The sequence below is a fragment of the Monomorium pharaonis genome, chromosome 6 (assembly GCF_013373865.1).
Source record: "Monomorium pharaonis isolate MP-MQ-018 chromosome 6, ASM1337386v2, whole genome shotgun sequence".
NCBI lineage: Eukaryota > Metazoa > Arthropoda > Insecta > Hymenoptera > Formicidae > Monomorium > Monomorium pharaonis.
In genome coordinates this window covers 26,544,142-26,567,988 of record NC_050472.1, presented here as the reverse complement: position 1 = coordinate 26,567,988, position 23,847 = coordinate 26,544,142, and the positions used below count along the sequence as shown (strand labels likewise).

The 23,847-nt window shown below is 47.9% G+C and overlaps 1 protein-coding gene across 18 annotated transcripts in view; it reads right to left on the bottom strand.

The window, feature by feature from the left end:
• LOC105831787 (zinc finger protein 853) overlaps positions 1–23,847 on the bottom strand; it is an 86,653-nt gene that overhangs the window by 40,950 nt on the left and 21,856 nt on the right. For 14 of the 18 annotated variants that reach the window (XM_036288656.1, XM_036288659.1, XM_036288663.1 and 11 more), the window contains exon 3: positions 13,207–13,543. In XM_036288656.1, the coding sequence (XP_036144549.1) occupies positions 13,207–13,543 (337 nt within the window). The remainder of the gene's footprint in view (positions 1–13,206; positions 13,544–23,847) is intronic. The other 4 variants (XM_036288657.1, XM_036288670.1, XM_036288664.1 and 1 more) reach the window with 1 other exon arrangement.

Sequence of the window (23,847 nt, the reverse complement as noted above, 5' to 3'; positions counted from 1 at the left end):
CCTGGCAGCCTCTTCGAGCCACCCCCCTCCCCAAACGAATTCTTTCATTTTCCGAAAAACTCCGGTGAAACACAACGGATTCTGTCCATTTTAAAGAGACTTCGCTACATTGTGGACGAACGTAGACTAGAAATCCAAATCTTTAGAAAGATTATTATTAATATCAATTAAAAGTTTATTGAATAAAAGAGGGAAAGAAAAAAAGGAAAGTTTTAAAAGTTTATCGCATAAAAGATACGTTAAACAAGAAAGTGAGAACTCTCTATCAATTATATTCAGAAAATAAGCTGCTGACTACACAGAGAGTGTTAAAATGCGGTAAGCGGTAAATGACCATTTCGACCCTTTGATACTAATTCGTTCGCGAAAACTGTCACCGAGAGGTGTGTGTCCACTTCGTGGGAAGCTCGCGCGCGGGATGGTCAGCGTCGGACAGATTAAATTACTTTCCGCGAGAATCATTATCGGGAGGTACCATCAGATTTATCGAAAGAAGAGCGCGGCAGCATTATCGTGGACGCGTCTGGAAATTTATAGGGTCCGGAATTACCATGAAACCGGCGTTAGTGCCACGTTCGGCATAGCGTATATTGCGCTAGGCGAACATGTTACCGGGCACATAGAGTTCGAATGAGAGCGAGAGAGTGTGAGAGCGAGGAGAGAATGAGAGAAAGAGAAAGAGAGCTAGAGGGAGGAAGAGGGAGAGAATGCATCCCTTGCCCGAGCAATGCAGCCGAGCGTTTCACGCATGCATGGAAATCATTAAAATAAAATGGCCGATAACAAATGACTGTTGCAAAGAGGGGAGCCCTCCCGGTTGGTGGCCATCTTGGTTCACGTGACCGTCATCCGGGCAACCACGGGCACGCCACGCCCCTTTAATGATTTCTACCCCCTGGCGAATGTGCTGTACGTACGTGCGAAATTTCTCTCATGTATGTGTGTGTGTTTATTCAGGGGTACGGCGATGTGTGAGTGTATCCCCCGCATACGCGGGGTACAGTCATCATCAGTAGTCCAGGCAAAATCACCCTGGTACAGCCTCTTCCAAACTCATGCCGTCAGCGAACGTTCTCGAAACTGCATTTCGGGGTTGAAAGACCGGATTTTACGTTATTCGTTGGAGAAAGTGGCTGCACAGTACTTGCAGCATGATGAATTATGCACTTGAGAAATGTACGATGATTCAGTTGGACACATTTCCAACCAGTTTGATTGGTTGCCCGGTAGTAGTCGCGAAGCTGGCGCGAAGAAGTTTGCGCCGCGTCATGCGAGCGTCATCGTATTGAGTGAAACGAATTTGCAGACACCGAGACGAGTAGAACGATTACGATTATGTCGGTTCAGATTTCGATGCTACAAAAGATTCATGCGAGAGTCATTGTCATTTTATCCATATTGTCCAAGGTTGAATTCAGTAAAGTAATCGAGTCAGGTCGATACTTTGTGCTTTTGTGACCGCGAAAATAACCCGTAGAGATCGTTCTCGCGTGTTCGCCTGCGCCCGAAATAAGCGAGAGATTACAGGAGGATTCAATTCAATCTAGGTCCTAGACAGTGCGCTGGGGGGTAACGGTACGCTTGGGCCGTTGCATTTTGCAATTCCTCGTCGTCGTCGTTGTCGTCGTCGTCGTCACCGCTGCCGACGTCAACGTCGTGCGGGCACGGCGCCCGAAAGTTCAAGGTTCGCCGGTACATACAGTCAGCCGAGTCGAAGTGAATTTTCGAGTCGATAGCGGGCAGGCAGGCGGGCGAGCAAGTTCGGGGAATCTAGTCTCGGCCCGGCGGCGGATACTCCGTTTGATGATGCGGGTAAGGCACGCGGGCAAGCGTTCGGGAATCGCGGCCGAGCGCAGCAAAGGGCGGTAATAGTTGATCAATAATCCTGTAACTTGGTTAGGCGCGCGTTTATTTTGCCGAATGCGACCTATTCGCTCGGCCGAACGTCAGCCGGCCATATTAAGCGGCCATGAAAGTTTTATGAGGCAAAGATTACTGCCGAGTCTCTCCCATTTTATCCCACGTGTCGTTATTACCCCCGTCTGCCGCGTCGCCACCCCTCCCTCCTCCCGCCTTTTACGCCGCGTCGCGTTTTTCCCGACTGGGAAACGAGCTCTCTTTCGTAATGTTCGCGACCAAACGCGACCAGTTATCGTTTGATACCCCGCGTAGTTTAAACGATTTCAGAGGAATTATTTCTCTAAGCGAAATGCTTGAAAATAGAATTAAAATAATTAAAAAATAATTCATCGCACGTCGATCGCGTTGTCTGATATTAATCCGCGCCACGATGAATATAGATGACTTGAAAAAAGATCAAATTCGCGCTATGAAGTATCGGCAGCTTTGCAAACCGAAATAAACTGACGAGTTTGATGCGGTTACCTCGAACGGCAAAGAGAGGTTATTATCGTGCGAAATCGCGAATATTCGCGAGCAAGGTCGTTCAACGCTCGAAGGTGCACCGCGATTCTTTCTACGACGACGATGATGCCAACGAACTTCCTGTTGTTGCCGGTTAGTCTGGTCGTGTGCGGGTGGAACATTATTCGGGCATATGGTAGTCCCTTTTCTCTCTCTATCTTTCTTTTGCTTTCCTTCTCTCTTTCACCCACGCTCTCGCTGTCCTACCCTCTCGAAGAGCGGTTCACCTGCCTTGCCCGAAACTCTTTACCTCTTATTTTTTATTTCCTTCTTTTTTAACCGATGCCTTCGCTTTTCGGGCTATCCACATCGGGGTTACCGACCCGGTTGAGACCCGTAATCCTTCCTCATCAGTGTGGCACGCTTATTTCTACGCATCGCGGCCGATGAACCCTTTTTTTCTGTGATCGGTTACGATCCCGTAAGTCGATCGACCGGCACGTGGAATAATCGGAATCGCGACAGATTCGACGCCCTCCTCCTTTGATCTTATCCGTGACTTCGATTATGTTTCTGTTACGATACTGTCGCGGTGTCTGTTGCCGAATTAAAAAATCTGCGTTCGAATAATGGAATTCGTATTTGCAATGATATACTTGTAACTGTGATCATCAATGACTATTCACTTTCTTTCGGTGATTCTAATTAAGAAGACAGTACTCTCATATATTATCATTGAAAGGCAATTCATACATCACATGATTAATATAGTTGTAAATATAGCATTGAAATTCATTATTCACTATCTTTCGGTGAATAAAACACTGATTCCGATTTAGGGAGCGTGTCGGTAGGTTTAGGGGAACTCGAAGGTTAAGGTTGGAATTGAGAGACTGCAGCCAGGTACGCCGGTACCGTTTTCGTTTCCACTTCCGCAGACAAAAAACTTCATCGAGCAGAATACTTTGCTGACAACTTTTCTCCTTCGTCGTCGTCACCGTCGCGCAACGAGCTCTAATTTCGAGCCGGCCCGTAATTTTTCTCGCGGGCTCAGCCGAGCATAATTTATTCCCGATGCCTGATGAGACCCATTGTCGCCGAGACGATGCCGGCGTTCGCTCGTTCGCTCGCTCGCTCACTGTCGGTGGCGAAAAGGGGTTGAGAACGAGTCGAGTCGAGCGGGGAGGGTCCGCGGAAACGAGGGTTTGAAGTGGTCGCCGCGATCATAGTCAAGGAGAAAGAGAGAGAGAGAGAGAGAGAGAAAAAAAGAGGACGAATTATATAAGACACCGGAAGAGGAGTACAACACGCGGCGCCTGCTTCCATCCGCATCCGTCCGAGAATAGTTAACGATCATTTCTGGATGCAGGACAAGATCATCGCCCCTTTCCCCTAACGACAATCTCTCGTCGCTTAACAGGCATTTCGTCGAGACCTTTTTTTCTTTATCTCTCTTTCTCTTTCTCTCTCATTCTCGTAGGACGACGAACCTCGAGTCATTAGGCAGACCAGAGTAAAAAGGGGTAAAAATTAATGTCTCAGAACGAACGCTCGGCCTGTCGAGTGGCCGGAGCTAAGTCCTGATGGCCCTCGTGTCTTTACGATTTTTCATCGCGAGCCATTTGTTCGTAAGATCCTGGACGGCTATACTCTCTCTTTCTCTCCACCCCAAGTTGCCAGTTGAACGACCTTTGATTCCTCGATGAGGTTGACGTACAACTGAATTAATAACGAGCCACCATTCCGAACGGTTCTAATTATAGATAAAATTTGATTCGTAAATGAAAAATTTGCCAGGATATAAGATCGCCTTGTTTTCAGAATATAAAACCTCGAATAGAACGGGAATGTTATTATAGAGTGCCGTATGCGTTTGAGAAATGAACGTTTGTGCGAGAAAGCGAGTTCAGTCGCGAGCTCGAGCTCGCGCGCGCATCGTCGAAACCGTCGTACACGCGCCTTCAAGCCTGTCGCACACAGCGAAACGTAGATACGTTCACGTAGGTAGAGCGTGCATCGTGCTGCTCACGCACGCACACGTACACGCATACACACACAGGACTGGGCCCCGAAGTTTCCGACGTAAGACGGGCCGGAGATCCGCCGCGCTCTCGTATGCCGTATGGCGCGATTCCGCGCGCGTTGCCTCCCACACATGCCGTGTAGAAAGTTTACTAGATGGAAATCTATATCTTATTTTACGGCCGGCCGTGCTCAATATTCTTGACCCGCCGGCCTCGAGAGCGGCCGATATAAATGGTCCGCGTAAATCTTTCCAGTCCGAGGTTCTCGGCGGCGCCGATAAAGAGATGCGCATCTCTTCGCGTCGCGGAGTTGGAAAATATTATCGGCGCTATATTATCGCGAAACTTAGGATTCGCGAGTTTTTAAGCGGCTTCGGATCAATTATATATTCTCAAGAGCTGAGGAAGATATACGTGCATTTTCTTTGCATTAGTTGAAATATTGTATATTGTGCAAGTTCAACATACATTTGACAGATCTGCGAGAGTCCCGTTTTATTCAAGGCTCTTTTATCGCGATGAATAAATTAGTCGTCCGTAAAGACTAAATCTATGCCGCATCGTAATCTCAGACGGGTAGCGATTAATATTACTAAGTCATTAATAATATCAATAAAATACTGACGTTTAATACGCGATCGTGCACAGATTCGCAATGTTTTGCAAATCGCAATGGGTCCCCGCGATAATCGCGCTGCTGCATCGGCGGTATCTATTTGTTCCACTTAAAGATGCATTTTTATTCCCGGTTGTCGGCGCGGCACGGGGAACGGTTCTCATTTTGTATGGCTTTCATTCTCTTTATTGGATTATTGGACGGCCGATGCGATAGCGCGCGGGCGCGTCATCGGTAATCGGAGTAATTGCAGATGCAAAATAAATATACGTCGTCTCGTCTCGTTGGCGGCGTGGATTACCTCTCTCTCTCTCTCTCTCTCTTTTGCGCGCGCGCGCTGCTAATAACTCGATAACGCGGAAAAGGAGAAAGAAAAAAAAAATAGGATGAAAAGAGAGAAACGTTTGAGCTCCGCCAGGCAGTCGTCGTGACATTTGTCGGCGCGAAGTTATTGCATCCGAGGCTGAGGAGCATTAAGTATCCTTAACCCACTGACCGGTTCTCTCGGCGGCGCGTTAAAACGTGATAGCGCCTACGCGCGCGCGAGCGCGCGCTCGAGGATCGTATCTGATTTTGCGCAAAAAGTCCGGCTTTCGTGCCAGATTAGAAAGTTAATCTACATTTCGTTAGATGTAACACCGTTCACCGCAGCGGCGGCGGTGGCGGCGCGGCGTAATTACACACACGGCGCGTATCGTGCGAGACAAATACGACGGGAAGGTTGGGCCTGTAGTCGCGAATTCCCGAGTTTATGCGATACGTGTTCGAATTTCATCTCTCCGCGGAGAACCCTTTCCTCCCGTCTGCCATTTACGGCGATTTTTATATACGCCATGCGAACAAAAATATCGCGGATATTGTTATTAATGGCGTGTATTCGCTGATAACGAATAACATCCATTAGCGAAGCACTTAGTGAAAATTCAATTGCGAATAAATAAATAACTGCGAAATGTTATTTTGGTGCGCTCGGCGCATCTATTTATATACACATTTTTGAAAAGCGCGTTTCACGATGAAAATAATGAGATTTTGAAAACGTAGTTTTTCGTAGAATAATTAATCCACGCCGGAAGAGGCCAGCGCGGATATTTTATTTGTATTTCAAATATTCCTTTTGTTCCCAACGATGTACTTATGTTTCGTTGTGGAGAGGGATTTTCGTCTCGCTAGGAGAATCTCGAAGGAGCGTCTCCGCTCCGCGAAAGGGTTGTGAAAGTAAGTCAGTAAAGCGAGGGTGAACTTTCGGCCGAATTCAAAGATTAAAACGGCGGTGTCTCTTTAAGCGTCTTTCTCGAATCGAGAATCGAGAGGCTCGTCGCCTCTGGATTTCGTCCCGATTCACCGCCGGACGGAGTTCGGCTGTCATTTTTAATTTTCACTTCCAAAAGTGCAAAACGTTTATTTACAAAATCGTGCGAGCGTTAATAGCGAGAAGAAGCGGCGTCGCGCTGCTATAAATGATGAATTCAAAACTAGAGAATGAAAACTTAACGCGACCTTGCTTTTTATACTTCGACGAATACTTATTACTTCTAGCTGCATCTCGGACTATTCTATATCAGCTGCGTGCGATAAGATAGCCGCGGAAAAAAATCACTCTCATGGCAACAATCTCAGGACGCGCTGCGGATTTGCGTGTTGCGGAAAAAGTGAACGCGCCTTGAAAAACGTCCGTGGAGAATACGTATAATGATGAAATATACTATCATACTATATCGTCTGCCTCTCGTCGAGTTTCGTCGTGTATTAAAAGCGCGTATACTCTCGCTCACGTATTTTACGATTTTGCTTCTTTAACTTTAATTAAATTATGAAACTGACACGTTTTGATACGGCAGTGCTAAAATACCAAAAGTATCCGATATTAAGGCGCAATCCGATTATTAAATCGGCTCGTGCATTAAACGCGGGCTATTCGCGAGGAGCGTTAAATTCCATCTAAAAGTATCTCACTTCCTTTCTTCATAACTGAACTCCGTCGAGTGCTCTCGGGAGTCACGTGATTTGTCCGGCTAGGCGAGCTCTCGCGGTTTCCCTTCCCATTAAATTTTAATTAACTGCGGGTGGGAAAAAACGAAGTAAGTGCACTATACCCCACAATATGCATACTATAGCCCACGTTTTGCCATCCCGCGTAATTAGTTTCATCGACCACTAAGGCCGTACAAGGTGTTGGACAAAAAGGTAGGAGACTCGCCGAGTCTCCGTGAAAAAGGACTTAACCGTTGTTCCCCGTTTGAGAAGTAATTCGAGAACGCGGTACTTGTACTCCGCAATCGTTCCTTCGTATAATTAAGAGTGCTACGAAAAATTAAAAAAAAAAAAGGAAAAATAGAAGCGATATATAGCTAGTCATAATTTCAACTCTGTGAAAGTCAGACTCGACTTTAGCGATCGAAACATTCATAGTTTCGCGTTTCTATTTTTTTCAATTCGCAGAATTTTTATCGCCACGATGACGCGCAAAAAATGTCAATTTACCGGCTATTCGTTTCGCCATTCGGATCTGTCAACAGAACGCCGTGCAAACATTGCACCGAGATTCCTTATCTCGTATCACAAACAGCCGTGCGGTGACAATCGGCGCGCGGGCGGCGAGCTCGCGACGCGAGTCGGAAAAATTGCCAAGGCGATCGTGCTCCCATCGTCATCATCGTTTCGTCGCGGTCTCATAATCGACAGCGGAAGCGATCGCACCCCCCGCAACAGAGCAGTAGGGCCGCTAAAAAAAGATTGGCGGGGTCAGCCCATTGTCGAATCATTTCGTTCGATACGATCCAAGGTTGCGGGGGAAAAAAAGCGTAGGCGTATATATCGTTTCCCTTCTCCGCGCGCGCTAGAGTCTCTATTCAAATTAACCCTTACGGAAAAAATGCGGAAGGGTTGGTAGAAAATTAGAATGGGCCGATGCGCGCGTCGATATGCTATGCATATGCGCCGTGACTGTACGTTCGTTTCTTCGACCACGGACCATACGGTGTTCTTCCCGGCTTAATCACTTTTCTTTTTTCTTCCCCCCTCACCTCCTCCCCGGTATATTTCTCATCTATATTTCTCATCGGAGAATTTACCGATATTATAACGGTTGTCGAAAGCGGAACGTAGCAGGAGAGAAACGAAGCAATTCAATTATTTAAGTAGTGTTTTAAGATAATATTTTTCTAAATGTAATTTCGTAGTTGATGCATTATAATTGTATCTCAGTGTAACGACATATTTTATACAAAGTCAATCGCGCACGAAGAAAGATCGCGAAGTTATAAACTTCAATGTCACCCGATAATCGTGTCTTTTTAACGCCGCTATGGCGCGGCGCGGCGGCGGAGCTGAAGTCAAGTGTGTTAATTACTAAACACGGGCCGGTTACATCGCTCGCAAAATTGCATGAATGCATGAATTCTGGCGTACGAGTAATTTACGAGTATGCCGCGCTCCAAACGCGAGGCCGGTATTAGAACTAACGCTCGTTCTGTTAAAACATTCATGGCGAGGCTATAGGTTAGCTGGCTGATTAGCCTGCGATATTAATCAACGAAAATTAATCAACTTCCGGATTTAGAATATTCTCGAAATGCGAAAAGATATTTTGCCGATGTAATTTCACTTGCGAATCTCCGCGGAACGGTGACCGTCGAAAAAAAAAGAATAGCTCGGACGGAGGGAGCCCGTTTTACCCGCGATTTGCCGCTTTCCTCCGTCGTCATCTCGCTTGTAATTTTTATTTCCGCGTGCTCAAAGCGTCGCCGTGCCGTTGTTTAATCTTTCATTCCGCGCCATTTGTGATAAAGGGACCACTGGCGTCGCTCTTTTCCGCGGTGCTCTCGGCCTCCGGGACCCCCGCTCCCCCTCGCGCCGGTTTCTCGTCGCTTTGATTTTTCTCGAGACGTCCGCCGAGAGGCATTCCGCCGCATGAATTCTTAACCGGCGAAATTAGCGAATTAAAAGTGCGAGAGGGATGGAAAAACGCACGCGGACCCGGAATAAGCTGCCATCGAGGAGGGCCGAGGAAGGAAGGAAGGGTTTGGCGAAAGGAGGATTCGGTGAAGAGGAGGGAGGGGGAGAGGGTTGCTAAATCTAGGAACGTTCGTCCTTTTTCTCGTTTTACCGTGGCACCTCGTAAATACGGATATGCAGGCTCGTTCTCAAACTGTTCCGCGCAGAAGCGGGGGACGCAGGTCGACGAGGCGGAAGCCTTAATTTTTATTCATGCGCCGACGAAACGGCAATTTTTCGCAGTATTAAGTGGGCTTTAAAATTGTCCGGTCAATTTCTCGGGCAGGACGTGCTCCTTTTTTCAAGCACCGCTATCATCGTCGAACGGCGGCGACGCCCCCTCGGCAAGCCTGATGGTCCCCTTTCCCAACGCGCGCACTCTTCGCGAGGTCCTTCCGATGGACGCGAAATCGCGTTGCTCCGTTCTGCGGGAATCCTTTACAAATTACATCCAATGAGAGCAACGTAGCTAGTAGCTGCGTAGTCGCTCGGGGGCGAATGCCGATGTGTTATCGGTAACGTGGCCATTAACGCGCATCGGCGTCTTTCATAGTGCGGATTACACGCTCATAGACGGATCATTAGGTCATAGATGTTACCAAATGGACGCCCAGATTACGGGCTTTCGTAGCGTTTAACAATCGCGATACCCTCCTCCCCCGCCGTTGTAGTCCTTTGAGATTGTTCCGCGCCATTCTATCTGCGCTGCTTTTCGAGCGGCGATTTTCGCAGCCAACACACGCACCTAGTTAGCGGCTCCGGGAAAACCGATTAGTCCCTGACGCGTAGGGCGGTCGATCATTAGATTTTGGCCGGGAAATTGAGTTTTGCCCGTTGCCGAAGGGATAATCTTTGGTAGCCTCTGGCCTGCTATGTGCTCTCTCTCTCTCTCTCTCCCTCTATCTCGATCTCTCTTTCTCTCTCCGGGTGCATCCTGATCGTCGCATACGTTCACGGACGCATACACGTGTGCGTATGTGTGTACGTGTGTGAATATATATATACTACCGCGTTCACGCGCTCGCGCGGTCGTGCGCACTTGCGACGGTGGCGGCACATAACTTCGGTTCCATTATTGAGCGATCGGGCGATCGAAAAATTCCCGCGCTTTTTCGCACGCGGCCGCCCCGGTGGGGCGAGCCGGACCTTCATTGGCTCGGCCGTTTGGTCATCCTTGCGCGTCGCTGATGCGAGAGGGGGTGAACGGACTCGCTCACCCTCGTTCTCGTTCTCTCTCTCTCTCTCTCTCTCCCTCTTTCTCTCTCCCTCTCCCTCTCCCTTACACTCCGCACCCTCGCCAGGTATTTGTCTAGGCTACAGATATTGACCAGCTATCGATATCGTGGACACTCGTCGATATTATATTCTCCGTGCCGCCTGCTCTCTCTCCCTCTTCTGTATCCGTTCTTTCGTTTCGCTCTCCCACCCCATGGATTTTACCGGCCGTGCGTCCTCTCGTGTAAATTTCGGTTAATGAATTATATGTATAATATATAGACACGCATGCATATATATGCGCGCGAACGATGTAACTCGTGTGCATATTTGCGGAGCAAATGGAACGACGGGGTGGGGAAGAGGGCACGTCGGCATGCCGGCGAATTCCCGCCGATTTTTGAACGCGAACGACCAATCGCCGCGTGCCCCGCCGCGCCAGAATTTCATCGAAATGAGAAATCAATACGCGGTGCAAACGCTATAACGGGATTGTTCCGTTGCAAAAATTCGCGCGGTTTCCGAGTATGCCGCTTTGCATTCGCATTACTTCGATATTAATTAGTGCGTGCCAATGTATCATTGTTTTCCCCATTTGTATGTATATTTATATATTTCTTTTATTACATATACGTGATCTTGCGCCGTATGAGAATGGAAGAATTAAATAAAGTTAACAAAAAATTAAATAAATATAATTTTGTTAATTGTAATTTTTGTGATTTCAATGCAAAGTACAATCTAGTGAATGTATTTTACGTAACTTTTAATATCTTTGCGTTTCTATATTTTATCTTTCATACTTATTTAAAAATGTCATACTTTTATTTTAAAATCTCCTACTAATGAACACTGATAAAAAGTAAAATTGCTATTTAAGATCAACAAATGCGAATTATCAGGCGCTTGTTCGGCAAGAAATAACATTTATGATTTACAGGGAGTCAACAAGCTCGTTGAGTTTGCATGTTGTATGGGTATAAATTTTGCACCGTCCAATCATTTATCCTTAAGACGTTCAAAAATAGAAATATTTCGATTCGCGGCTAAACTTGGCTCCGAGCGCTTGCGGCTCGTCACGAGATACCGTTGCAAGGTTTTGCACCCTCTCCCTCGGTGCAGCCGAGGTCGGGGGCTGCACATACGGGTGCATTTAAAACATTTTATCGGTAGAAGTGTAGAAATCCAAAGCGACCCTTTACATACGCGCATACACCCTCAACTCGAGCACAACCCTGCGGAGGAGGAGAAAGAGGAGGAGAGGAGGAGGAGGAGGAGGAGGACGATGACGAAGGGTAGGATATGTAGGGAAGGGCGGTTATTAATGTAAGGGGTGGCTGAGCAGTAGTTATTTGGTCGTGGGTGGTCGCAATGGAGAGCGAGAGAAAGAGATCGACAGGAAGGGGGGGGGGAGAAAGAGGGAGAGAGAGAGAGAGAGAGAGAGAGAGAGAGAGAGAGAGAGAGAGAGAGAGAGAGAGAGAGAGAGAGAGAGAGAGAGAGAGATGTGGAACAAGAAGACGAGAGGTCGAGAGATGGGCCGGCTAAAATCAATGCGAGTCTTTCTTTCGTTGCTATTTACGGTTTAAGAAACGACAGACTCGGTCAAAGCGGCGCAGCGCGGTACGCAGCGAGGAAGTAAAAAGATAATCGCCAACATGGAAAACTAAAAGTTACACTAGATATTCTCGACAAATTCGTTACATCTGCCTTTATAAACCGCTCACACGGAAACTCGGCTCGAGCCGCATCGCGTCGAAACGCATTGCGAGTTTATCTCCTATATATCTGCAGATCTGCAGATCTGCATTATCACTGCGAGACGTGATTGTCTCTTCCTGAATCGACTTTGAGACAGAGATTTTGAGAGAGCGACTCGACGATTAGTTACGTCGGCAGAGAAACATCCGAGGATCCGTTTACTTTGTCAACGAGCCTCTCCTCGGATCGATTGTTACTCGGGGGGGTTTCGTATCTCTCTTTCGCTCTCTGCACCGATTCGTATACGATTCGATTAAATAGCTCGAATACCCGACGCGGGGCGATCTTTCTCTCGTTCTTTGTTTTTTTTTCGCTGCCTCGCCAAAGCAAATCTTCGTTAAGGTCAACGAGATTTTTCCAAGGGGCCAGCAGCAGTAGTCGTGCGCGGCGCGCGCTGACCGTTCGTTCGCTTGCGAGGCTAATACCTTCCGAGTGACTACGCTCATCCCTTAATGAAATTCTTTCTGCCCGGACGCGACCCATTGCCTTTGCAGCCAGATCGGGTTTTCTCATTATTGCAAATCCTTCGTGCCCGGCGCGTCCGGCCTGGTCGGGCGATGTTGTTTTAGTCGCGCGAGCTTTTACGCGAGCTCTACGGATGCATTCGTTATCCGAATATGCGTATCGGAAGCCTCGCGGGGCGCGAAAGAGCAGTACGCGGGGATAATAGAGGATGCATTCGTTGATTCGTTCGTTCGTTTGTTCGTTCGTTCGTTCGTTCGTTCGTTCGTTCGTTCGTTCGTTCGTTCGTTCGTTCGTTCGTTCGTTCGTTCGACCGTATCTACGGTAGCGGTAGGAATATTTTACTTGCACGCATGTTGCATGCACAAAGCAATTTCGCACCGGCGCGCATTGAAGTTAGTCACAATCGGGACGCATGATTGCCCGTACAGACAATAACTGCATATTAATTTATTGATTATTGGCTATAGCCCGGGCGATATAGTATTCATAGAATTTACTATAACAGCAATATATATTGGTGCACTAATTTATTGACCAATAACTCGGCGCGAGTTCTATAACGACGACGAGCCCTGGGCAGCAGCGTTTTGTGGTGGGGCACCAGGGCTTAACGCGTATTATTCTGCATTAATTTACGGGCGGTGCCGATTACCGCGGTGGTCGACTTTAATCGGGCGTAATCGAGGAAAAAGCTCGTGCACCAACCCGATGTCGTTAACAATAATAGCAGCAACAACAACAACAAGATATAGAGAGCGAGCCACTCACCCGTATGCAGTCGTGTGTGCTGCTGCACGTGGCTGAGCTGCTTGAACCTGCGGTCGCAGTAGCTGCATTTGTATGGCTTCTCGCCGGTGTGGACCCTGATGTGCTGCACGAGCTGGTGATTGCTGGAGAACGATTTGAGGCACTGCTGGCACTGGTGCGGCTTAACTTCGTTGCTGCCGATCATGCCGCCCGGTCCGACGCCGACGCCGACACCGACACCCAAACCGGCCAGGCCGCCGGCGACGCCGCCGCCGGGCCTCGCCGTCAGTGCACCCGCGCTCAGCTCCCTCGCGTGCATCTGCATCGCGCTCTTGTGCATGAAGATCTGCGAGAAGAACTGCCGGGGTTAGTTGGTACGCTGTACTTTTCGCCGAGCAATGGGGGATGGCAGATCGACCCTGACCGCCGCATAGATTCTCGTAGTCGATCGCCATCGCTTTTGCATTGCCGAAACCGAAGGGGTTACCTCGCCTCTTCTGGGGCTCTCTATCGAGCGTCTTACAAAAGCTTTAAATGCGGTAGGTCGTTTAGCTTTCGGATTAAAACGAGGCGAGGTAACCTCGAGGTAAGAATACTGTATCATGGAACCGACTTTCATCAATATAAACAAGTTATTTAGTAAACAAATTAAATACAAGCTTAATTTTAAAATTGTATATTCTATAATATTCAGATAGGAAAAATCTTGCGATGCAATCATCGTTGAAAAGTCTGCTGTTCCAAGATACTACATCTTTTCCGCAGTTTCGGCACAGATTTCAAAACACGCGCGGTTCGATCGATCCTCGTATTTCCTCTGTTTGCACTAGTTTTTTGCAAATATATTAAGATTATAGCACGCCAGCACTGCTACGAGAAAACGCGCGAAATCGTATCGCGGCGTTATATCGTCTAATCCGAGTCGTGGTAGTGACGGTTGAACTTGGCGATTAGAAGTTACCAAGGTCGTGGTACTGCAAGGCCGAGAGCCAACGTTTATAATCGCGGAACGAAGGTGCGCTGTGCAACTTGACCTACTGACCGATACTACACAAGCTCCGAAACCAGCGTGAGGACTTGGAGCCCGACGAAATTTGTAGCGCAGCTCGTTCCCAGAGCTTGATTTAGATTATCGTTATAGCGCGCGTGTGTTTCACGCGACGCGCGATCGAGACATAATTTTACGATCTTTGCAATGCATATACGGTCTGCGATACTCGTACATTAAATCTATCACGTGTCTCTGAACGTTCAATGTCTGTCACGTTTTTTGCAATTGCTTAGCTTATGCTTACGGTTTGGTATCGGCTTCGCTTCCATCGATCTCGACTCAACGGCGAGAATCTCGTTCGAAAAAAGAAAAAAATCGCGTTCGCGCGGCGGTGCCTATACGAGAGCACGGTTCAATCACTACTCCGGTTTCTTCCTGAGCGCCGTGAGGAAGAACCGCAACTGATAGATCCGGGCCGCGTAGCCGGTAGAGGAACGTTCAATTTCGGGTTCTCCTCGTTCGGGGAACAGGTGTTGCGCCAGCAACACCGCGGGTGTGGGTGTAGGTGAACGAACGAAAGGGTTAACGTTAAGGCTGTACAGTCCACGGCAAGAGTGGTCGGGCGAGGGGAGATTCGGCGCGGGGTGATAGAAGGGCCGAAAACTTGGCGGAATTAAAGACGAGGGAGGGAAGGCGGGAGGAGAGGGGCGAGGAGATGGACTCGCAAAGACGGCGGAGGATTTTATTAAAATATGTTAAAACTGTAATTAAAATCGAAAAATCTCGTGAGAAGTTTTAAGAATCTTAGGTCACCCCTTTCGCGACGACGAGAGGAGAGGAGCACCGGGCTCCGTGAGAGCGAGAGGGGAAGGGGCGGTCGGGCGGGACGAAGAGAGAATTGAAATTGTCACCGGGGGTTCTCAAGTTTCCGCGAGTTCAACCCTTTCCCCCGTACGCCGCCGTTCGACGTGACTGCGGATACTTGACGGGGTGACGACGATCTCGGGCGCTCGCTGGGCATCCCTGGACTCTTTAATCCCCGTGGGAGAGGGAGAGGCTGCCCGACAGCGATTTTATTCCGCGTTTTTTTCCTCGCTTTTTTTCTACCTCCGGCCGAACAACACGGCACGGCCGGCTGTTGTTCGTCACCGATTTGAATGAAATTGCTCCTGTTTTGCGGTACTCGTGCGGACGGGGAAATGTTTCGACAAACGGTACGTTGATACCTAACGAGCATTGAGTTGCGTTTGCATCGATTTCGTAGAACACGGGAGATATTAAAGAGTCATTAATGCCTGCAGAAATAATATCTTGAGCATGGCAGAGATAATACATTATAATTGCTTTAATTTGTGTAAAGGAAGGTGAGCTAGGAGAAATGCATCTGTATGTATAATCGAGTATACTTTTGTATATTCGTGTGTTGCGTAATCTCAATCCGCTTGTTCGATAATTTTAAGGTGTAATTGCTTGCCAACACGAGTTTTCCCTTTCGAATTCTTTGCCCCTCGTGAACGGACTTTCACGATGATTAACCGGGAGCCAGGACAGAAGGGTTCGTGAAAAAACGGTTTGACGCCGTGGCTAAATCCCATCGCGATTTTTTAATGACTGTCTCGAGTGTCCCGTTGAGATTTCTTTAAACTTTGAACATTTCGCCGATTAAATGACTTCTACCTATGCATACTGATAGTTACTGATTTTTTTGCATATTCGCATTTAAATATATGCATAAAACGTAGAAATAAAAAAAAATGTATTGGAAGTTTACTTAATTTTGATAAATGTTTTTTAATTAAAAATGTATGATTAAATTATAATTAAATGGGAGAAGTACTATGATTTTTTGACGGCTATCGGCATACGAACAATGTCGGTTATTATTCTCCGTGAAAGTTTTTCGTCAGAGTTTCGGGCAGAACGCCGCGGCTTTCTTAAATTTCAAAACTACGCGGTCATTAATCAAATTTTTATCTCCTGGCAGACGGAAAATTGCGTCCCGACGCCCGACCATACTGGCTGGTTTGAATCTTTTTTTCTGATTTATCGCCGTCGCCAGTCGCGGGAAAAAAAAAGAGAAAGAAAGAGGAGAGAAGTCGCGGTCGCGCCGGGGCCCGCGACGAGAAATGTAAAGAGGAAGAAGAAAACGGAAAGAAGAGAGTTTTGGCCCGCGGGCCGGCGGCTTAATGTCCTTAATAATGGAAAAATATATCAAATGACACCCACTGTATTTCCTTAGGAGCATCTCCCGTTCCGATTCCACTCGTTCCGTTCTCTACCCGTTCTCTCTACCCCTGGCGATATTTCATATTTTCGTGTCTGTCGCTCTTGTCTGCCATTTTTTATTAACTCTTGAATCGCTTATTAAACTCTATCCGTGCTCACTCCCCGAAGGATCGCGACTATTTTCAGTTTTTACATGACTTATTAACGCGCGCGATAAGGGACTGCTTCGCCTCTTATTTCGTGTCTGTTTTATTTCGACGAGTCATCTTTGACACAGTTGCGCCGGTGAGGCGACTCACCGCGGGATTCTCGCATGAAAAATGCACGACCCCGTTTCCCTTGCTGTTCGAATCGGATGTTTCGTACCTCGCGTCGGCAGGTCTCCTTCTGATGCTGATGCTCGAAGGGATCGTTAGCATTTCAGGAGGAGCCGACGTGCAACCCTTCCTTCCTTCCTTTTTTCCCCCCTTCTTTTCTCTCTCTCTTTCTCTCTCTTTCTCTTTCTCCCCTTTTACCGTGAGTTACGTCCGTGAGTAACGTCGGGCCACTCGAAGTGGGCTACTTTATACACTTGGAATACAAAGCGAAGGTCTCACCTGCTGACCATATGCCTTCTCTCCACGCGCGCACACGCGCACACGCACACGCGGTGCCCTCCGTCCACCCACGCACGCTGGCAGCGTGCAGCGGCAGCTCACATATGGTATACCGTTGCCTGTAGATACGCGTGTACATGTGCGCGTGTATATGACGTACGTGCGCGTACGTGTACGGAGACAACGTCCAATCTAACCTAGCATGACCTGACTCATTCGCGGACCTATACCTACCTACCTATCTATCTAAACTACCGCCGCGAATAGTGTGTATTGTAATATAAAGGGAAAAGGGGGAGAACCGTATCACTCTCTCTCCCTCCGCCTCGGTTCCCTGTAATTGTCAGCTTTAATCCGACTGAATCGTTGCACGTTGATCCACCGCGAGGTATGTTGTCCGTTTCCGGTCAGCACAGACAATCGTTCGCCGATCAGCTGCTTAAAAAGGAGTATCTGGCTATTTGATTTCCGCGGAACCGATTCTTGCGGTCTGTCCTGTCTCGCTACCATCTCCCCCGTTTCCCCCTCTTACTTTTTGCATCTGTCTAATTTTAGAGTCGAATATATACTCCAATTCCGATGTTTTATTATATCTCATTGAGATTCGTTCTGTATCTAAATGAATTATTTAATTATAGTTGTAGAATAATTTATATCTATTAGTTTTACTCTATTAGTTTTAATATTTAATAAAAAGTTACCTTGATTATAAAGATAGCAAGAGTCATAAACATTATTTTATGGGAAAAAAATAGAAAAAAATATGTTGGCTGAATATAAAAAAAATGAAATTTTTAAACTGTAAACATCAAAGGGGTTACTTTCTTTTTATTTCTTTCTGCTACGGTAGGCAAAATCGGGCTTCCTGTTTCGCGTCGGCGGATAGGATCAAATAACACGACGCGGCACATCGAAATTAAGGATGCCGAAAGGTAGTCGTTATCCTCCGGCTTGTGTGGGGTAGGCCGGTAGAGGAAAGAGAAAAAAAAGAGAAAAGAAACGTGCAGGCCGCGAGATCGCGCGATAGCGAAGCTATCGATCGCATTAATGCATTGGCGGATAGCGCTAGCCGAGCCCAATGTCAAGAGTGGCAGGATTGCCAGGCGAATATATCGACGATCGAGCGAAAGTCTATCAATGATCGGCCGACCTTGCGGTCTTGTCCCGACGTCGCTGGTAACGCTATATTCGACTCGGTTTGTATGACTCGACTCGGTATAATGGATAACACAGGGTCGCCGTTTCCATCGGGAAACTAATCGGGGACAACGCGGCGCGACGAGAGAGCGAGAAGAGCGACGTCTACTTTCGCGCGACTTTTGCGCGAAAAAACAATTTCAATCGGAAAGTTTTCCAACACGAGCCGCGGCCAACTTCCCGGAGGGGCGATCAAATATGCAACGGCTCATTTTTAGCGCGGCTTCTCGAAAGTGTTAATTATTAACGGGCGCTTTCGGCCGTGTCGATATTTTCGGAAATATCTGCACGCTCGTCGCGTGGAAGTGATTTCCAGCGTGACACGTGACACCTTAAAGACGAGGGATCTGAACGATCGAAGATTGTACAGCGGCGTGTGTGTGGCTAGGTACGAAATGGGTTTGCGTTTCGATCGCACGACGATTGTCTGGCGAACACCCTCCGTTTAACGGCGGGTAAAGGCACTCTCGCGGGTATAACTATAATTCGAATCACGTAGATAATTTAATAAATGGTCATCATGCAGCGATCACCACCTTATGATTAATCGTCGGATTAAGTACACCTAGGGATAGTTATACCCTATCTGTAAATTCTACTTGTCGTGAATTCTCTTCCCCTTCAATTGACAAGTCGTTAACGAGTCACTGATTTATCTCGAACCGGTTCATCTGTGATTTTTATCTCAGTATTAATTTTTAATATTTTATTTTTGTGTTAACATCATATTATTATTATTATTATTATCATTAAAGATTTATAGCACGTTTTTATTTTTAAATATACCATAGGTATTTCTCAGAGTTTATATTTATTAGATTCATCAACTCGAAAGTAGTTATCTGGAAAGATAAAGTTTACATTGCATAAATTTTTTCACTGATCCAAAATTCATCCTATTTTTGTTTCGAAGATTTCGAGGTCTCAATTTCTATAATTGAAACAAATTATGATTCACTTATTCATAGTACCGATATGAACAAATGGTGTACAGAAAATACTTCAGATGAACGTAAAAAATACGGTAACTATTCCCGGGTTACACGTAGCTTATTTAGCACCAACAGAGGTCTAATCGTTCTTTTTTTTTTACCGGCCTACCCCACACAAGTCGGAGGATAACGACTATCTTTCGGCATGACAAACGCACCCCCGGGGATAAGGTATCCTGTGGCGCCACGTGGTCGCCGCTCTCTTGGCGTGAATTTTCGATCCTCGGCCTCAAACTAGCCATGGAATATATCCATCAATAATTACCTGAGGCGGCAAGTGGTGATGAGGATGCTGATACGCCGGCGGTACGTACGACGGGTGGCTCGACGGATGGTTGTGGGGATGAGGTCGGGGATGGTTTTGATGCTGGGCTTGCGGCGGGAGCGGTTGGGGCGCGGGGGGCGGTGTCCAAGGCCCGTGGTTCGGCCCGTGGCTTTCATTGGTGCCATACATCTTCAGGGAAGAATTTCGAGCACGTAACTTGAAGAGTTCCACCCGCCCTGATCCGCGCGCGACGACACGAAAGGCCTCGGCACTGCCGGCATGATAGCGAGCGCTCGCGCGCTCCTCGGCCACTCGACACGGAATTTAAAGTCGCGTCCCGGAGCTGTTTCAGCGTGCGAGAATGTCTGTCCCTTCGTTGCCGTTCGTGACTTTCAAGTTTGCGTCGCGATTAACGAAACATGTATGTATAGATATATGTACAATATAGAACAAGTTCACTTCGCTATTGTTGCCAAGTTCACAGAGGGTAGTTTTCCACAAGGTGGTGTACGACTAGAATGGATCTCGGTCGAGCCGACGACCGTAGGATCTACGGTGTTTGGTCCCTGACTAGCTGAACACAGACTGTTGACCGTTATTGCGCTCGCGTAATATTCGTCCGCTGCGAACGCGGTGCGTGCGGACCGGCTCTTCGATTGCCATTGTTCCGATCAATCTCACCCGCCGATCTTTTTCTCAAACGGCGGCTCCTCATTGTGCGTGTTTCACGTTTCGATGTCGGGGCGAGGCCTCTCCGGATCTCGACGGGGCCTTACGTAATCGAGAATGGGGAAATTGCCGCGTGAGGGAACGATAGCGGCTGCCTTCGCATGCGTTTGCGGAACCCCATGGTCTCTCTCTCACTCACTCCCTCTCTTTCTCTCTCTCTCTCTCTCTCTCTCTTTCTCTCACTTTGTCTTACAATGACGCGTGTGAAAGATATCGTTTGTCGTTCGCCGCGATTACTTTCCCGATCGGCCAATTAATGCCCGCGCGGTCCATGAGTGTTGCGCAAGCGGCAGACCGTAAAGCCCGACGATCGTCGGACCTTCTCATTAGGCCTCTCGTTGAGATTCCCTTTGACGAGGGACACCGCGGCGGTGAGGTCTGTCGCGACACGCTCGCTGGCGAACGGACCTTACCCCGATCGACCCGACGCTCGACCGATCATCATCCTTTGCGCAACGGTACTGCTGATGATTGCGTAAGCACGTGCCACGGCCTTGCACTCGCGAACAAAGTCCTTGGCGCCAAAAGCTATCAATTGCTTCGCCGCGAACGATCGAGAGAAGGAGGAGGAGGAGGAGGATTTCTTTCTTCGTTAATTCTTCATGCACTTTTATCCGCAACTCTTTTCTCCTTGTTTCCCCCTCGAGTCAACAAAAAAACCTTTGTTTCCGTTTTCCTAAATTTCGATTTGTCGAATCACGCGCGAATCCACACGATTAATCAACTAGATTCTCCTTCGTTGCGAGTTTCTTTAGGATTTCGATAATCTCGCTGCGTCTCGAGTCCACACGCGGTACCATACTACTTTCGTTCGCCACGCTCGTTGGTGCGATCGGGTATCGTGTGACGGCGACGGCGGCGGCTGGACGGGGGGCTCGCGCAACGCGAGATGTCCGAGGAGTACAGTTGGTCACGAGGAGACGAATCACGACGTCCGGCAAGAAACTATCACTTTTTCCGGCCGGGAAGAGTTTTTTTATATGCACCCGAGGGGGTAGGACCGGATGCGGAGGCGCGGACGTAGCGCTGTACGCGAGCGTGCGGTGTCTCTCGCGAACTAAACCGGCTTAAAGGGGGGGACACGGCGATTTCTTGGTCTCCGTCCGTGCCATGCGTGCGCTAAACGGGGGACGATGGAGGAAAAAAGCGTGCCGTCAGCGCGCGCGGTGGAAAGGCGCGCTGATAAGGCGGCCGCGGTGAACGAAAAATCCGTCGTTGGCTACTCGAGGAGATATCGATTGAAATAACATACGATGTATATTCCCCGCGGGGGGAAAGCGGACCCGCCAATCGGTACGAGCGACACGACGGAAACGGCCAATCGCGCCCGCACAGCTTTATGCCGTTCTTACGCCGAGCTATCTCTTCTCTTTCACGCAACCCCCCTTCGCTAGGCTGGACCCCCTGCCCGCCTGCCTGCTTGCCTGCCTGCCTGCCTGCCTGCCTGCCTGCTTGCCTGCCTGCCTGCCTGCCTGCTTGCCCGCCGCCGCCGCCGCCGCCGCCGCGACTCCTCGTCATACGCGTCCTTCTCCTCGCCTCCTGCCTCTCCTGGCCGTCTTGTCCTCGTACCCGTTTCTACTCCACCGCCGTTACTTCTCTTCCTCCACCCTCTGCTCGCTCGCGGGCGCGCGACCGGAGAGAGGAGAACGAGAGAGAAAGGCGCGTACGCGCGCGGTTCGAGCGGGCAGTGTGCGAGAGGGGGACGACGATCCGGCCGGTTCAGGAAGTGTTGCGCGCCGATCGAGGTGTCATCCTCGACCCGATGGATTTTTCCACTTGCGTCTCCGTGCATTTTTCTCCACGTCATCGAGAAAGATAATGATCCTCCTCCGTTAAGCTTTCCCCTCCCCTTCCCCCGTCCGTCCCCCTTGCCTCGCCGCTCTATCTCGCCCACACGACTCTCGCCCCGGAACTCGTACGAGGACGAGGAAGTCGGATTCAGAGGGTGACGCGTTCGCACCACGAACGGTGCGCTACACAATCGGGGGATGCGGAAATTATCGTCAAATTACGTGCAAGGGGATAATTTGAGTTGCGTCTTGCCGCGGAAGCATCGACCTTTGCAGACTCGATGGGATGGTTTCATGGTGGAAGGGTTCCGGGGAAGGATGAAATTCTCTCTCTCCCCCTCTCTCTTCTCCCTCCCTTTCCCTCTCTCGTGCTCTTACATACGTTATAATATTCCATTATATCTGTATAATATATATTAATACAGGTATTGATTATCTGATTACGGCTAATTTCCGAGTGGAAAGTCCGATATTAAGCTTTAATTAATTGCGAATCACGCCGAATGATTTTGGACTAATTTAAGGACTACATGCCATCGGCCCTTTCGGGCTACCCGATAAGCTCCACGGTGAAGTGAGCCATTCAATTCCTGGCACCTTACCAATCATTCCGCCATTCGTGCATGATGCATATATCTAATGAAATGTGCGAAGATAACGAACTCGGTCGATATCGGAATAAAAACGCGCACGGGGATAGGGAAGCGGTCTCCCAATCGATTTTCGCAAAAGCACGTGAACCGTCTTCGTAATTCGTTAATAGTAATTTCGGTAACCGTTCTTATTCATCTTTATAAAATATAATTCCATTAAAAGAGTCATTCGTTGCATTTATAAATATATGCTCAGCTTCAATTGTGTTAGAAATTATGATATATTCCATATTTAATTTCAAATAGCACAAATTTCCTCTTGACTTAAATATTAAAGAATTTAATTAATTAATTTAACTAATTATCGCTAAATCCTATTAATTGCTCATATCTAACGCTGTGTATTATAATATTTGCAATTGTATTTGGTCGACAATTCGCATTTGAGATTCGGTCGGTCGGATTTTTCAGTTTCCAATGGATTTCTTTCGTCACGCGTTTCGCGCGTTCGCCATGCTCTTCCCTGCCTTCGGCGATTTATTTTGGGCGTGGAGTCGCGAAGGTTAACGGCGTAGAAAAGTGCGTGCTAAAAGCGCGTCCGCCTAGAGAAGAGAGAGAGAAAAAAACAGGGCGGAGTCTGCGATGGAGACTCTTCGCCTATCCATCATGGCTGCTTTATCAGTGACGCGACGCGATAAGGCGCTCGCCACACACGCGCGCGCGTACGTGCGTGTCCGTGAGAATCTTCAATGGGGCCGGAAGAAGGGAACACGTGACACGGCCATATCTCTTTCTCTCTCTCTCTCTCTCTCTCTCTCTCTCGGCTAATCTTTTTTTTCTCTTATTTCAAGAGATGGACGCGAGAGGGATTGCAAAAGTCCCGAAAGTTGTTCCCGGACCGGAAACTTTCAATCGGATTATCCGCATCGGCGAGATCTCCGTTCTCAGCTAGATGAAGGTCGACTTAACGAGACGAATAAAAAAATTTGGAAAAAGTTGACTATCTGCTGACTGCTCAATATTAAGAAAAAAAAAACAAAAAAAAAAACAGAATATTGCAACACGAGTATTGCTTTAAATATATGTCTGTTATCTTTAGACACTTTGTGAAAATATTTTCGTTACATCATATTTATTTTTGCAATTCACACTTTGATATCTGTTTAAAAATTTTAGTTTGCGTTGCATTATTCAGGCCTGCTTCATTACCATCGCATTATTCAATATTTTACTCTTCCGATAAATATTAAAAAATGATAAATGATATATTGTTGCTGTGTTAC